The 16,759-nt window shown below is 38.1% G+C and overlaps 1 protein-coding gene across 4 annotated transcripts in view; it reads left to right on the top strand.

The window, feature by feature from the left end:
* GPR176 (G protein-coupled receptor 176) overlaps positions 1-16,432 on the top strand; it is a 47,056-nt gene extending 30,624 nt beyond the window's left edge. For all 4 annotated transcript variants that reach the window (XM_062576490.1, XM_062576488.1, XM_062576489.1 and 1 more), the window contains exons 3-4: positions 13,349-13,601; positions 15,216-16,432. In XM_062576490.1, coding sequence (XP_062432474.1) covers positions 13,349-13,601; positions 15,216-16,320 — 1,358 coding nt within the window. In that variant the 3' untranslated portion in view covers positions 16,321-16,432. The remainder of the gene's footprint in view (positions 1-13,348; positions 13,602-15,215) is intronic.
* Positions 16,433-16,759: the final 327 nt, after the last annotated feature.

The raw sequence follows: 16,759 nt of genomic DNA, 5'->3' as shown, positions 1-16,759 counted from the left end.
CGCGCACACGCTCTCTAAGTCATAGTGTTTCAGAAATAGGGGTCAGAGTCCCTAGCTTTATTTTCTTCTTCCTGGGGGTATTGTCTGCTTCTGTTGACAGGCCTGGGAGCTGCAGAGAGAACTACTCATTAGAGTCAGCTGCAGAAGGGAAAGAAAAGGCTTGTTTCTAAATATAAAATAAATTAATCTTCCTGTGCAGGAAGTATTAGCATATGTAATTTCTGTCTGAAGACATCTGTGTACAAAGAATTAAGAGTAAATGTGTCCAGCTGTTGACCTGATGAATGGTTGCATGGTAAAAATATGCAAAGAATAAAATTTTCTTCTGCTAACTTGGTATTTTGCAGAGAGTCAGACCGATGCAGAAATGACATCAGATCTTTCTTGATTATATAAAGCAAAAAAAAAAAAAAAAAAAAAAAAAAAAAATTACAAGACTGGGTGGTAGGAGAGAAAATTTCTGCTCCATGAAATAGCTTTCAGCTACAAACATTATTTCATCTTCAAAGGAGAAGGATCAAATCCTGGGTAGGATTTTTTTTTTTTTTTTTTTGTCAGCAAGAGAAAGAATACAAGATAGTCTTATTTACCAATGATAACATAAAATTTGCTTGTTAACTAGTAATTGTCACAGGCTTTTTAAACTGTGTTCCTGGGTTAAGCATTGTTCATTTAAAATTGCGTATATTTGTGCTTTTTTCCTCAGCTAAGATAAGCTAGAGAAAACAAACCTACCAGCAGTTTAGTCAAGCTTTTTTTTTTTTTTTTTTTTTTTTTTTTTTTTTTTTTTTTTTTAATGCTATCAGACAGGGTAAATCTGTGATGTACACCATACTACAATATGGCATTGAAGCTAGCTTCTTTTGTGAGTACTGCCTTAATACCTGGAGTGAACAACTGGAAAAGCGTTAGAGAGAAGGGGAACAGTTCCGCCTAAGCCCAGTGTTGTCGGGCCGTGCCCGAGTCCGTGATGCTTTGCTGCTTTGCGTTCTGGCCTGGTAGAGTTCTGTACGGCGATGAGGAGGAAGGCAGTGGGGAGCAGGACTCTGGAGAGCACAGGGGTGCACCAAGGACCAAGCTGAAAGGTGGGAGACCGTGGTTCCTGCCTGCTGGCTGCTGTAGTGGCTTCCAGCACAGGTCAAATGCTGGAGCTGCACTAAAAGACATATGGTTCTCCACAGCCTCAAATGGGTTAAGTCTGTACCTTCATTTGATAAGTCTGTGGGTCTGCTCTGGGATTTGACCTTGACATGTCTGTCTGAGAGGACTGGGGACTTGCAGTTCCTCCTAGAAGAGGAGGCTGGGGCTGGTCTTGTCGTTAAAGTAAAATTGAGTAGCATCTGGGATGTGAAAAGTCACATCTTAGTGGTAAGATCTCCTTAAATGCACCCACGTGGCTGTATATGAGTTACAGGGGCATGTGGGGTAATGTCAAACAAAAAAGAGCATCTGAAGAGATGCCACTAGACGCACTTAGCAAGGCTATCAACAGGAGTGGGTACGGGCTACCTACAAACAAAAAGCTACTGGAGGATAACACGATTGTGTTGAAGCAAATCTTAAATGTGCTTGCTCCCTGTGTTGCTATTTACAATTTAGATTTAGCACAGTAGCCAGGCAAGCCTGTGTAAACAGATGTGTTGCTGGAAATCACCTTGCATATGTAAGAAGAATTGTTATTGCATCCCTCAGTTTTTCCATGATATTCAGGTTGAAAAGGCCCTTTTCTGGGTTCTTGGTGTAACAAAGGGACAAAAGCTGTTTCTCTCATACCAAGGATGATGAAGAACAGACACACTGCTTCTTCATAAAAAGAACGTGCTTCACGAGCTTCCCAGGCCTTGAACTGTTTCAATAGCCACTTTGAATTTGCTCTCTGAGGGTGACTGGCACAAAGCCTGCCAGCAGAGAGGCCACATGATTCACTAGGTATCGTACTAGGGTGATAAAGGAGATGCGGGATCCCCTGCCTGTTCTGCCAATGACAACATATTTTCTGTACCAGTCTTTTTACCTCTTATGTATCTATTTCCTTTTACTCTTTTGCTCTCTCTTCTATCTCTCCTATGAAGTCTTTGGGTTTAAAAAAGTGTTTACTTGTTTTTAGAATTTTAAAATTTTGGGAGGTTATATTTGTAGAATAAGTTAAATAAACTATTCCCTTAGGTGCTATAATTCAAAAAGTTAGTAACTTTGAAAAGGTTTATATTCTTGCTATGGTTAGAGCAGTAAATCTGGACATTCTTTTTCAGGTTTTTAATTTCCATGCTTAAGTTTTAAAGATAATACCCTATATCTGTAATGTTATCATGATGTGGGAACAATCCAATGTCCTCAAGTTGCAGAAGTAATATTCTTTAAACTTTCACCTTTGGAAGGAGCTTGAAGCATTTTGGGTTCTTTGAGGAAATGAGTTTTAAAACAGGGGCAAGGATTTCAGACAGATCTAGAGTACTTCAGTAAAATAAGCAAGCCTGGTTATTTCCTTTATTGGCTTAAATGATCTCGGTAGCTGTCAAAGGATTATCTAAAGGGAGAAACTGATTGTTGGCCACCCAGAAAGTCTGTCCCTTTAATCAGACAGAAAGTAGGAGATGGGAGATGGGAGAAAGTGGCAATGGATAGGAAAAATTGGAGAAATACCAGCGTAGCCCTTTATTTCCTCCCCTCAGATGTGAAAGAAATACAAGTGAGCAAAGTTTTTAAAGATGCAACAGCAGAGTATCTCCACTGAGTGTCCAAGATCTTTAGCAGTTACTTTAGAATCTGCCTACCAGAAATTATATTAATACAATAGTCTGAGGACATCATGAAAGAAATTTCAGAAGTGGAATTGTATTAATAATTATTTCCCATAGCGATTTTGACATTACAAATACCATCATATCATACAAGTTATGGTTGATGTAAGGATCACAATTTTGAACTTTTTGGCATGTTTCCTAACTTCCCTCCATCTTCACCTCCTTGCCCTTCCTTCAGTATAATTTTTGCAGATGTCCAGAAAAAAATGCTTATACTGTTCCATACTGTTTCTATAGTTTCATTTTGCAGGAACTTTATGCACTTTTATGTGCATTTTTCCCCAACACATTTCACTAATCAGATTTAGTGAGAGTCTTCAGTTCAAATAAAACCCAAATCACAAAGCAGAACTTTCTGTCAATGCTACATGGTTTTCCTAGTTTAGTGGGTTGTAAAACCCAATCGTGTGTGCACGTTTTCTCCCAGAACCATTAATCCAGAAACTGAGTTGAACCGAGATTCTTAAACTTGACCTATTTGGGTTTTATTTTTGATCCAGTTGCAGGGGTTTCATGTTCTTTGTAGTTTGGTTTGGCAAGGAAAGTTACTCTTTCCGTGAGAAATAATTCATTGCTTCCATTTTAGTCTTTGCATGTTATTAAATGCTTGCTATAGTAGTAAAAAATCAAGGGCTTTTTACTTGACAAACTCATGCTCATAAATGCTGAGGGCAACGAAAGCATTGGGAAATCCAAATTTCAGAGCTAGCCCAAAATGAGAAGTCTTGAGTCTTTTGAGTTTGAGCCAGACAAATGATGATCTGGTTTCCAGATAAATGATGAGCTGGTTAACATCCCAACACTGACACTTACCCTAGCAAAGTTGTTCTGTCCTCACTGGTCTGCAGCTTGTGTAAGAAACAAAAGTGGGTCATGATCTCAACTGCCTTATAAATTGTGCTGGTTAGGGAAATTCTGCTTTACAGGTTTGTAGTCAAAGTCTGGAAGTCATGTAAGTGTCAGCTGTTGCAATTTGATAGAGTTTTCAGTTGCCAGGTAATTATTTCCCACGTGCTGTGCTAGAGATATTGATACAGCTCGGAAACCCGGTAATTTAACAAGTGAAAAAACATCCTTCCGCTGTCTACACTGTCTTTTCTGCCTGTAATAGAGAGGGAGGAGGCCACATCTCTTATTTCATCTCACTTAGATCCCAGCAGCATGTCACACTGGTGGCAGAGACGATGGAGGTGTTAAGGAGCCTGGCACAGAATACAAAATGAGGAATAAAATAAGATTAGAAGAGAAATGCTTGTTGGACTGGCAGCAGGATTGAGCTGCATTCAGAGTCCGCTTTAAGGACAGGCCAAATAGAAGCTGCTTTCTTCAGCAGAACAATAGGCTAGTAAAAAAGGAAAAACATATATGTGAAACATTATTATTTTGAAGAAATATTTTTTTTCTGTTGAATATTTTTTGCATGTAAGACAAACGTAATATGACTAAATTTTGAAGTCTTTTGCTAGGCTAAAAACTTAATAAACAAGAAACTGTTTATAACTGGAGCCCACAAAGCTTATACCACCTTAGGGTCAAGTGCACCTTTTAGTAGAGGAAACTTGAGAGAAATGTGCCTGATGGAGCAGGTAGTGGGGCTTGATGGTTTCCTGTGCCCCAGTAACATCCCAGCATCCACCAAAGCTGGAAACTTTCTCAGCAGGAGTGGTATTCTTAATTGTCTCTAGAGAGATCACATGGATGAAAGGCTTTCTTAGTACATAAGTGATAAGAAATCTGAAGAAAACATGGCAATCCTGTCCCCTACCTTCACATAATGGTCTTGCAACCATCTAGATGTCTTGTAAGACATTGTAAGAAGGTATTGCTTCTTGCAGAAGTCTGGGGTGATAATACCAACTTTTTTCCTCCCGAAACTTTCATCATGAACTAGAGCTCGCAAATGCTCAAAATGTTATGACAAATATTGATTGCATTCGACCAGCTAGTTTCCCCCCTGTGTAGGACCAGACAATTGAATCAAGCCCTGTGTGTTTAGAGTGCTGTTTTGTATAAAACATAAGGCATTTTAGAGCTTTAGTAAGTCTGTTGCCTCCCTAGAAAAAAGAGAATTGAAGACCAGCAGTTTCAGTTAATCTCGAAACTGGATTACCCTTTTTAAGAAGTGTAGCAAAACTATTTAAATGCCTGCAGCACTTTCAGAGTCTACAAATCTCCATCTTCAAGGTTATCTGCTTTTTTTCTTTTATTTTTTCCACAGTAAAGTGCCAGGCACAAGCAATGTTTCCCCGACGTGAGCAATGCTGCCTAATACACTGCTGATACTGTAGAGCTGACATGGAGCTGATCAGAGTGAACATACAGCCTTCAAAGAGAACGGGTTGCAATTGCTCTCAGGAAACCCATGGTCTCTCCTCAAGCAGAGTGGAGGTGATCATTTTTGATGCACTGTCGCCACAGTAGCTCCTACCAGTGGATTGTATGGGCAGGTGTTATCCTTTAATGACTGCCACCAAACTGCATAGAATAGTCCTCAGCAACATTGCAGTGAGTGTCAATGCCGTGTCGGTACCATGTTCCCACCACTAGTACTGCCAATGGAGATAGATGTGCCAAACTGTGCAAGAGCAGAACTGCCCCAAGAAACCCATTTCAAGGTCAATGCTAGTAAATAAAGGATTGTGCACGTAGGAGTTGGGATGTTACTGCTTCTTCTTTTTTTTGTTTGTTTTGCTGATGATGCCTCTGTTTTTGCATCTTGCCCTCTGCTGCTTTTGGAGTTCCATGCTTCTGTTTTCTCGTTACTGCATATTGCATAAATACAGTTATAGGAGAAAGAATAAGAGAAGAACAAACAGCAATGGAAAAAGCTGAGTAAATAAAACCTGTTGTTAAGAACAATACAACATTTGGTATAATTACTGGAGACAGTATTACTCCCAGTCATGCTGACAGCATGTTTTTGCAGTCAGAAGAGCTATATTAGTTTATAAAATTAGTTTATAAAAATATTTAAGATTTTTACAGTCATGAAGACAGAGAGGCGATCATAGAGACAGCAGTGTTAGGCAGGCTTTTTGAAAATGTGATTTTAGTGAATACCACAGTCCCTTACTCAGTGTTTATTCCATGTGTTTTTAAAGTTCCAATGAAGACTTTCAGTTAACCCTGTGAAGAAAATAAAGCCAGTTTTCAGCATTCAGATAAGATTCACCTAAATCCTCTGTATGTACCATAAATAGTAGTAGGTATCAGGTGCTTGTATATAAACAGAGTAACATGAGTTGGAGGTCCTGATGAGCATATTTAACACTCGTTTTCATTGGAATCAGGAAGCCTCAGGGCAGTTTTGAGTTCATATTGTTGGTCAGACGCATCCTGTAGCGCTCAACAGTACATCCCCTTCCTCCCTTATCTTCAGGGAAGCCTTCGAATATTAGGATTTGGGGAAGTTTTTGAATATTAAGACTTTCTTATTGCTTCTACTTTAAAGGTGCCAGAGCTACTGAATGGCAATTCTACAATTTTCTCTGTATATCTGCAGATTCGTCATCTTCCTAATGAGGACAATTTGTTTCTCCTCCATTTTATTAAGATAAATGTAGTCCTTAAAAAGCTCAGTGAGCAACATGGTAAAGCTATCTGGCGTGGAACACTTTCTGGGCCAAACAACTATCACGAACCAGCTGCTCTCCTTCCCTGAAGTCTTTTATACCTATACGCTTTCTTGGGAAGGGAAATTTTATAGTTGCATATCACACCCTAAATTAAAGAGCTTCCAATATAATTTACATCTATGCTGAAACATTTTGCAGGTTACTCTGTACTGGGCAAATTCATCCTTGACATAATGCAACTGGGCTCATACACTGATGAATCTGATTTAGTAATAGTAATTATAGTAGAATATAATTGTAGTAGAATATAATATAGCAGAAGTAATTATACTTCTAAATACATACTTATGATGTGAATATGACATTCTTCAGCCTGATGTCGTATATTTAAATGTAATAAGCTACTTGTAAAGGATGGTTTTTAACTGAAGGCTCATTTCAGTACTACTATGTTATGGTATTGACTCTTTCAGTTTGAAACAATTTTTTTAATCATAGGAAACCTAAAGATTCACTGACAGTGTGGGGAGAGCTTGTGCTCTGGTGGGAGCCTAGTACACTGAAGAAGTTTAATGCTTCTTGACTTCATGAACACTGCTTTCTTTAAATAATTTTGTAAATTATTCTACTTTCAAAAAATGAGGGAACATGATATGAATGTCTTTATATTCTGGGAATGAACAGAGCCCATTATACACTGATTTTTCTGTTTAAAGTGCCAGTTCATAATCATGAGTATGAATACCAATTTCAACTCTACCCCAAGAGTTGTGTGTGAATGAGAATTCTAAGAAGATGAGAAACATTATCCTAAAATTAAGGAGATCACCTGATTTATGAAAGGAAAAAATATTGCAGTATATAACAAACCTTGTTTCAAGTTAGTTACTTCTGCAGCAGACACTCTATCTTGGATATAAGAGATTTCATGGCATATGCACAAATTAAAAAGGGAAAGAAGCATCGTAAAACAACAGGTTAAATCAAATTTATTGGCAATTGTTTTTAACTGGAGTGCAGTAGTAATTTTCGCACTGAAGTTAGAGAAGTTCTTAGAAAAGGTGGGAGTTTGTTTTCAGGAACAAATCTTTTGTTTGGAACAAACATGTTTGTTTTCGTAACTTTTTCATTTATAAAGGCAATCCTGTCAGTCTGACTGTATTTTTTTAAACTAGAATATATGAAGAAGAATTATAAAATAATGCATTTTTTCATGCTGTATGAGCCACCATGAATTCTCTTACATCCCTGTAACTTCTGGAGATGAACAAGTAGATAACATATGTTTTAAGATAAGAAGGGCTACCAACCAGGTCCACAAAAAAGCCTCCTACCATAGGTTGCCAAAAATGTTTCTAATGAACTACGTTTTGAGCGAGGCTTGTCTTTTGACAGAATGATTATTGCAGAAAATACTTTACTAAAAGCAACTCAGAAAAGTTAAAAAAAAAAAGTGTTAGAGGACTGGGAAGGTAAGCAACCTGGTGTTTCTAGAAGGTAACTTTTTTTCCCATTGAACATGTTGATGGAACCGGTGATATTTTTAGGGGTTTTTCTTTTTTTAATGAAAGCTTTAAAGGAAAAAGCCCAGTTTCTCACCTTTTTCCCTGCATCCTAGTTTGTTGTTTTTATAAGGAGGCTGCCAGTTTTTCTCCCTTAACATTGCACTGAGTGTGGGTACACAGAAGACGCTCTGGTAGTTCTCTCTGGGAAGGACAAGTAGATGCTGGGAACCCACCTGCAGATGGATGGGGGAATCAGCAAGCAGAGAAAGGCAAGATGTGGAAAGGAGGATTTTACTAGATGGAGTATGGACTCTGTTTTGATTCAGTTGTGTGCTGATGAATGCTAAGAAAAATATAAAACATGAATGTTATGCCCAGCTAATGGATTGGATCACATCAATTAAGGTTCCATGAGTAAATTTACAAAGAAAAAATTTTTTTTGTTTACTGAGTGGCAAGTGTATTTATTTTAGATGACAATCTCTGGTTTCCATGGAGATCATCCTTCTGCTTGTTAAAGATATTATTCAGAGTCTTTTGCATAAATTGATTTATTGATAAGAGCTATGATTTCAAAACTATCTCAGCTATTAATACTTGAATCAACACTTTGGCAGTGAAATCTGAGCAAGGTACAAATTGGAAGGGGAGTGAAAATATTTTTTGCTGTTTTGAATCAAAATAACGTAACATTTAATGCTCAGAGAATATTACTTGTTGCAGATACTATGAACTTGAAACACTGTAATGGCTAGAAGGATGTTACCTGAGCACCATGATAAGTCAGCCCACTCTTGTATTTACTTTCTCAGTGTATTTCTAGGCAACTCATTTATTGTGTGGCTGCTTGTCAGTGATATTTCTGAAGAAAAAAATTTAGGGACAACTGTGATTTCAAACTGAATGTTGCATAATTCTAAGTATATAATACACAAAGATTTTTATTGAATGTTGATATTTATGATAATACAAGGGGATAAAACTAACTTTATTTCACTTTGCCTGGCAGGCTGTATGCATGCTTGTGCATGCCTGCACATGAAAAGAGCTCCTCTCATAAAGTGGTTACCTTTAGCATTTCCTATTCCTCTTTTTCACCTGGAGAAATTTTCAGTGGCACAGATAAGCTGGATGCTTACCTCCTACTCATTCAGTCTGCGTACAGATAAGGATGCCAGTTAAGTGTCAGATGTGATGAGGCTTTTAAGTGATCATTTATAAGGGATGCTCATATCCTGATCAGTACTGGCTTGCAGGAAACAGTGAGATGCTGCAATGTCTGCTGCATATTCACTCTAACTCTTCCCTGGATTTCTCCCGGCTCATCGATACAATCTTGTGTAATTTATCAAGTCTGAATTGAAGGTCGTGTAGCTGTAGGCCAGTTATCCAACACACACATCTCAGAAAATAACCCTGGATAGATGACAGCATTACCTGCTGTGAGGATGTGAAACAGCCTGAACAGCCGTAACCCAAGCAGAGTATCAGTGGCAGACCAGTGCCTTTCACAGGTTCAACACTGAATGTGTAACACATATAGAACAGAAAAGTGGCTCTACACATGGTGAAAAGATTTAGAGCACAATTGCTTTAATGCTTGCTAAATTACCTTGTTGCCTGGAATGTTGTTATCCTCCCCCATGGAAATAAGTAGCTGGTGAAAGGTGAGGAGAAATGAAATGGCAAATGCATGCAGTTTGTTCTTAATCTGCTTTCTATTTGATGGTATACAGAGTTTCTGGTGCACTCTTCTCTCTGAGTAGGTGGCTTTGAGATGCATGAAGGGGAATATTTGATTTTAAGGCATCAGCAGAAAGAGCAACAGTCTATGCTGAAACTAATCTGGTTCATCAGAATGGTTTGGTTATAGGCAAGGTATAGTTGCAAGTGGAAGAAAATATTTGTTTCCCTGAGTAATATTCACTCATTAACTTTCCACTGTCACAAACTTTGGTAAGATACAGCTTCTTCCTGCCTATCTTTCTCTCTCTTTTGAGGCTCCAGCTTCATTTGTCTGTTTAAAGACCTTTTTCTTTTTTTTTCATCTTAGATGCAGTATCTTTTCTGATTTATTCTTCCCACTTCCATCCAGGATCAGCCAGCACCAGAGTTAATTTTATTTCCTTCCCTAGTTTAGATGACAATATGACATGAGTTGTAGAAGTGATTCCACAGCTGTAAATCTTGAGTCTTGACACAAGCTTCTCTATAAGATCCTGAAAAGTAGCCTAGTAGTTTTCTAGCAGCATCTGAAATATTATTAAAAAACTCTTGGATTTCTTTTATTTTTCCATTCTTCATTGTAGTCATTCTAACTTAGGTGAAACTTGCTTTAGAAGTAAAGTTACAAAATTGGTGCAATTCAAACTACATAAAAATTTTAATTTTTAAAACAAAATCATCAGCTTCTCCCCTGCTCCATGACATTGTAATAATATATTATTACTATATGAGAAGTACTTCTTTAATAACTGGAGGATTGGAAAAGCTTCCTAAAGCAAGTGGTTTGATTGACTGAATATCTCTTAGCAATTTAAGAAGCTTTAAATACACCTGATTGAATACTGCATGTTGAATATACTGTCAAGCCCGAAGCACCTGCCAAAACTAGATGATGATTCCATTCTTTAAAATACTTCCTATTATAAATACTTAACTCAATATTTTGTCAGCTACCAAAAAGGAATGTGCATAGTAAGACATATTACACAGTTTATATAAAGTTAAATTCTGAATTACATTTAAGTACTGCTGTCCTAAATAGTGTATCTGCGAGGTAAATTTTAAAGTTAATACTGCATGGTTTTACTGAAATGATGCATTTTATCAAGAAGCTAAACTTGACGTTCTGGTATTTCCTGTTACGTACCCATCCTTTTGGCCTCATGAACAAGAATATATTCTTGCTGGCATTTCAGTATCTCAGCAACTGTAGGAAAATTCTGATCAGCAAATAAAAACTTGAGTTTTTTTATTGGTTAGGGAGAAGAAACAAGCTGAAGAATGGTAGTGTCAGCAGAGAACTGTGGAGGGCTGCAGCTGCTTTTTCATATCACAATCAGCAGCTCAAGATGCTGTTTTCTCTAATTGTGTGTATTATTTACCCTAAAAGAACACTAAAAAGTCGGACTGGCCTATAAATCAATTAAAGTTCAACCAAAAAGAGCTCTAGTAAGTATTGACAATATATAGCATGAATAACATGCAGTTGTTGGTACCATTTACAGTAAGAATTTCACTTCTCTTGGAGTTAGAAAGGTAAACTTTACATTCTGTCCAACTACGCTAGAGTAAATGGGATTGCCTTGTCAAGCAGTATTCTTACGCTTGTAGCTATGCTTGGTTGATCCAGTGGTGCTGCACAGTACCACCTGGCAGAGAAACAAGATCAAGGAGAATCATATCCTATCAGGATGATATTAGCCTTTACCATTTAGTTAGTGCTAATGGAAAGCAACTTTTTCGCACACCAGCTATAGGCACTAAGCACAGTTGCATAGTTTGGCTAGTGCTAAGCATTTTTTTGATCTTAAGCAAGCCTTTCCAGTAAGTAATACATATCACTGAGAGCAATTTTTGCCAGGTGTACAATGAACTGGGTAACAAAGAGTGATTGCAGGATTTCTTCAGTATGAAAATTTGAATATAGTTTAATAAGTCTGGCACACTGAGCTCTTTTTTTGTCTTGATCTGCTGTCTGGTTGGATGGTTCAACTACTGTCTCTTGCGTAGTGCCCTGTGGGAAGAGAGATAACTCAGTAGATCGCATTAGAACTGATTATCTAGGGGATAGTATCACAAGAGATACGTGCTTCACTTGAGAGTCTTCTCTATCAAAAAAGGCTTTTAACAGTTACTGGGGGAAGTTGTAAAAGTGTATTTGCTTCCGTTTCTTTGTCGGGTCATTCCCTAAAAGGGAGAGTGCTGCTTTCTGAGAACTCTGATGCCTTTTAAGTTTAGAAGGAAATACCCCTGAGAAAATCTGCTTGGTTTCTGCACTGCTGTTGTGGTGTTTATATGATAAATATTCAGCTGAAACATGAGGCAGTTTTCAATTTCAGTTGGACAACCTGTTTAGAAGTGTATGAGCAGTACAGTGCCTGTGTGGGCACAGGGGAAAGGGACTTGGTCTGAGCAGGCTGAGGCAGAGAAGAGCCCCCTCTCGCTGCGCCAGCACGTGGGGAGTCGTTCCACCTGCATCACGTCCCTGGAGCTGGGCGCACTGACAGCAGTCTGCAGCGAGTAGCTAAGGGCGCGTCTGTGATTTGAGTTGCTGGCCGTCCTGCCGGCTCACCTGTCTGCAGGGCACCCTCGTACGTGCACGAAAGGCACTTGGGCAAGGAAGCCCATCTGTGATCGTATAGGGGTTTTCTGCATTTCCTTCACCAATAGGACTGTCTTTAGCTTGTATTTATTTTAAGTGGCAAAAGCTTTAGGAGTTGCTGGTGCTTTACGGAATTCAAGATAAGACTTTATTTTTGCACAGTTCTGTTACGTCTTTTTTCTTTCATTTCAAACAATCGGGTTGCTAACAACAGATTTTTAAAGGGGAGACAATATATATATTTTGAAGCTGTTCTTTGACATCTTGGTATGCAGTAGAACTGAAGGCAGTAAGAATATACTGCTTCATCAAAGGGAAATTTAGGGGAGGATTGTTTTTCTTCAATGTAAGATTTCTTCCTGACATCTGGATAGACGAAGATACAATCATAACTGAAAAATACTGTCTTGGCTAAAGCTGGTTTCTCTCTGTGCTTCTGTTCCCCAGACATCCATTCCCTATTGCAAACTGAAATATGTACGTTCTATGTGTTCTTCAGTGAAGTTATTTGCAGAAAACTTTTTCCCGTCCTATTTGTTTAATTGTATGTTATCATGTATGCATAGAATCTCTTCAACTAGAAAAAAAATAAAGGCTTTTTTTTCTGATTGTGGCTTCACAGAGGCTTATCTCTGCCATTGAGGTGGCAAATGGAAGTAAAAACAAATTTGCTGTAATACACTGATGCACACAGACAGGTAAATTCAAATGAGTCCTGCCAGAAAGCTTTATATTTACTTAGAGTGGATGGTTTTCTTAAAATAAATAAATTAGGCACTAGTTATTCAAATATGAGCATGTTAACTCAAGATGGCTCATTTCACATGTGAGTCAGTGTAAGCATCTAAACACGTGGTTTGGATATTCTGCTTACAGATTGCTTCTGGAAGTCCCTAGCTCTATCATTACTAGATGGTGGGAGGAGATAGCTGGGGTATAAGTGCTTTTCAGTCATCTGGTTTATAAAGTCTGTAGTCATTACACAGACTTTTAGTCTGACCAGTGTGATAGCTCAAATCAGTGACTGCAGCAAACTCCAAACAAGTGCTTTTTATTTGTATCAAATCAGTCAAATCTGTTCTTTTGTTTGTTTCTGGTTTTTTTTGCTTTGTTATCCTTTGTTATCTCTACTCTCAGGTAACATCACGATGCTGTGGTCAACCTGCAGAACATCAGTACTTAAATCTGTAACGAACCGATTCATTAAGAATTTGGCCTGCTCTGGGATCTGTGCCAGCCTGGTTTGTGTGCCTTTTGACATTGTCCTTAGTGCCAGTCCGCACTGCTGCTGGTGGATCTATACGATGCTCTTCTGCAAAATTGCCAAGTTTTTACACAAAGTCTTCTGCTCAGTAACTATCCTTAGTTTTCCGGCCATTGCTCTAGACAGGTAAGATATCAAATTTGAGCAGTATTATAATCCTTGATTTTTCTTTCTTCTTTTGCTATTATTTCATTTTAGTCTTGTAAATGCTATTTAGTATTGTATTATGCCATTGCATGAACTGTTCTTGTTCCAGTACTTTCCTCAAAATGTACAGCTTCTTTCTAAAATGGAATAAATATTCTCTGTAACACTGAATACCTTTATTTGTCAGTTTACTCTGATACCTTTGGACTTTTCTAAGGGATTTTGAGTCTATTGCTTTATCTTTAGAGAAATTTTTTATCCTTTCTTTCTTCCTGTCATTAATGCTTGTTCAATAATGGAACCTGAAGCTTAAAAACTTCAGACTATAGACAAAGTGCACATCTTTAACTGTGAAACTTGAAAGCCATTGCCTGCTAGAAGAATTTACTAATGCCTACAAAGACTTTCTCTGCCTGGTAATTTTCAAATCTAGCTTAGATTAAAAAAAAAAAGTGTTAAAATAACCCAAATTAATTCAGGTAAGTTTTGAGTATAGAAAATTAGTCTAAAACAAAAGCAGCTTTTTGGACTGAATAAGTTTTTGGATTCCATTAACTTAGCTTATTACGTGATTGGCTTTCAGTGATCTCACCTAAATGTACAACTATTATTATCTTGACAGTAATTCAGATATTTTTAAGGGCAGACACTGGTTACAGTTTAATACAGTTGGATTTATGTATGTTAGATAAAATTATTGTTATATAGTCTGGTCATGTGTCTCACCAGAGAACACATTAGCTCTGCAAAAGAAAAGCAAACTGTAGCTAACAAAGTGGTATCTATCTTAATCTAATGTTAACATCTTGATAAATGCAGTATTGCTATCTGTAATGCACATCAGTATTGCCACTGAAACAGCTTATCACTTGTCCCTCATGAGTAAAACTTGTGATCGTCTTTATAAAAATTACAAGTTGCTATCACTTATGATAAGGATAGATGTATAGGTCTCTCATGACAGGTCTGCAAGCTTAAAAATCTACAGTAATAAGCAAAACTGAACAATGAACCAATGCCTGAAATTTGATCATGTCAGAGATTCATAATTTCTGTTTTTAATGCACATAGATTGTATAGTGTCCAAACTATCCTTTTGCTGAGGGCTCTGCCCACCAAAGACTGTGGAAAAACAAAATCTGGTTGTACTGGCAGTAGTCAGGTACATGTGACTTGTGACCTATGGTTTTTTTTCAACTGTAAGAGAAAATCCTTTATAAAGCAGCTTTTCTATTTAACTGTAAGCCTGGCCTTTCAATGTGACATAACCATGTCTCTATCATGGTTTGTGAATTTGTGCTGTGTACAAAAAAGAAAATAATGAAATTTTGAAGATAATGTTCAGTCACATCAGACCAGGCAATGTAGTCCCAGTTACTGAAAGAGTTGTTCATGTGTAATGTGCTCCTAGAGTGTGGATTTTTTTTTTCCCTACAGACAGACCTGCAAAGCTGGACACTTGTTTCTGCTTTCTCATAAGCAGCTACTCATTTGGCAGCCTGGTTAGGAAGTTTGGGCATTATGCTCACTATAAACTATAGCCTTTTCATTGTATCAATTGTATTTTGTTTTACTTTATTTATTTTTTGACAGGTACTACTCCGTTTTATACCCCCTGGAAAGAAAAATATCTGATGCAAAATCTCGAGACCTGGTTATCTACATCTGGGCACATGCAATAGTGGCCAGCATCCCAGTATTTGCTGTGACCAATGTATCTGATATTTATGCCATGTCCACCTGTTCTGAATCCTGGAGTTATTCCCTTGGTCACCTGGTGTATGTCATCATCTATAACATCACCACTGTGATTGTACCAGTGGCTGTGGTATTCCTCTTTATGATTCTTATCCGCAGGGCACTGAGTGCCAGCCAGAAAAAAAAGGTCATCATAGCTGCCTTAAGGACCCCTCAGAACACAGTATCTATCCCTTATGCCTCCCAGAGAGAAGCTGAACTTCATGCCATGCTACTTTCCATGGTTATGATTTTTATTTTCTGCAGTGTTCCCTATGTGATTCTGGTGATTTACCGCACTATACTCAATATTTCAGATATTTCAGTCTTCTTGCTCCTCACTGCCATTTGGTTGCCCAAGGTCTCTTTGCTAACCAATCCTTTGTTGTTTTTAACTGTCAACAAATCCGTACGGAAGTGCTTAGTGGGGACCATAGTACAGTTGCACCGAAGATATAGCAGGAGAAACATTGTCAGCTCTGGTGGTGTTGCAGATGCTAATCTGGAGCCCAGTGTCCGTTCGGGGAGCCAGCTTCTGGAGATGTTTCATATCGGGCAGCAACAGATCTTCAAGCCAACAGAGGATGAGGAGAATGAAACCAAATCCATTGGCTCTGGTGACTTTCAGCAGAAAGAAATTCCTACAACAAGTTTAGAGGTAGAACAGACTTTAGTTCACAAATTCATACCACATACAGTTGCAGACTCTGCAGCTCAGGTGGCCCCAACTGTGCCCACAGAAGCTGATATGGCCAATGACAAATATTCCATGCAATTTGGTTTTGGACCCTTTGAGTTGCCTCCACAGTGGCTTTCAGAAAACCGGAACAGTAAGAAGAGACTCCTGCCTCCTTTGGGAAATACCCCGGAAGAGCTAATACAGACAAAGCAGCCAAAGTGTAAAGTAGAAAGAAAAATCAGCAGAAACAAAGTCAGTATCTTTCCCAAGGTGGACTCTTAGTAACAGCAGGAGCTGTAAGTGACAAAGGAATGTCACCTTCTATTATATGTGTGATCCCATGGATCTTATGCTGAAATTTGTTACAGGCTATTTTTTCAAGCTAATTCAAAAAAAAAAATTCAAGTGTTCCTTATTAATATGTTTTTATGAAAATAATATATATATACACATTGATTCTTAGTTTTATTTGTGAATAACCTACAATAATACATGCCTGATTCACTTTAACAGGGTACTCATGGCTTTGGGAACACTTCCTGTACAGCTGAAGTATGAAAATCTGGCAGTTGGCTTGCTGGGAAGCTTCATGTTCTGTTAAAATGGACAGGGTATCACAACAACTTAACAGGAAAGGCTCTAGGGAGCACAAAACAGATGCAGATTGGATAGCCTAACCTCACAGAAATGGACACAGCAAGCGTTTGTACATTTCATTAAT

This window comes from Rhea pennata, chromosome 5 (assembly GCF_028389875.1).
Source record: "Rhea pennata isolate bPtePen1 chromosome 5, bPtePen1.pri, whole genome shotgun sequence".
NCBI lineage: Eukaryota > Metazoa > Chordata > Aves > Rheiformes > Rheidae > Rhea > Rhea pennata.
The sequence above is the reverse complement of the archived record's forward strand: the minus strand, read 5'-3'. Positions and strand labels throughout refer to the sequence as shown.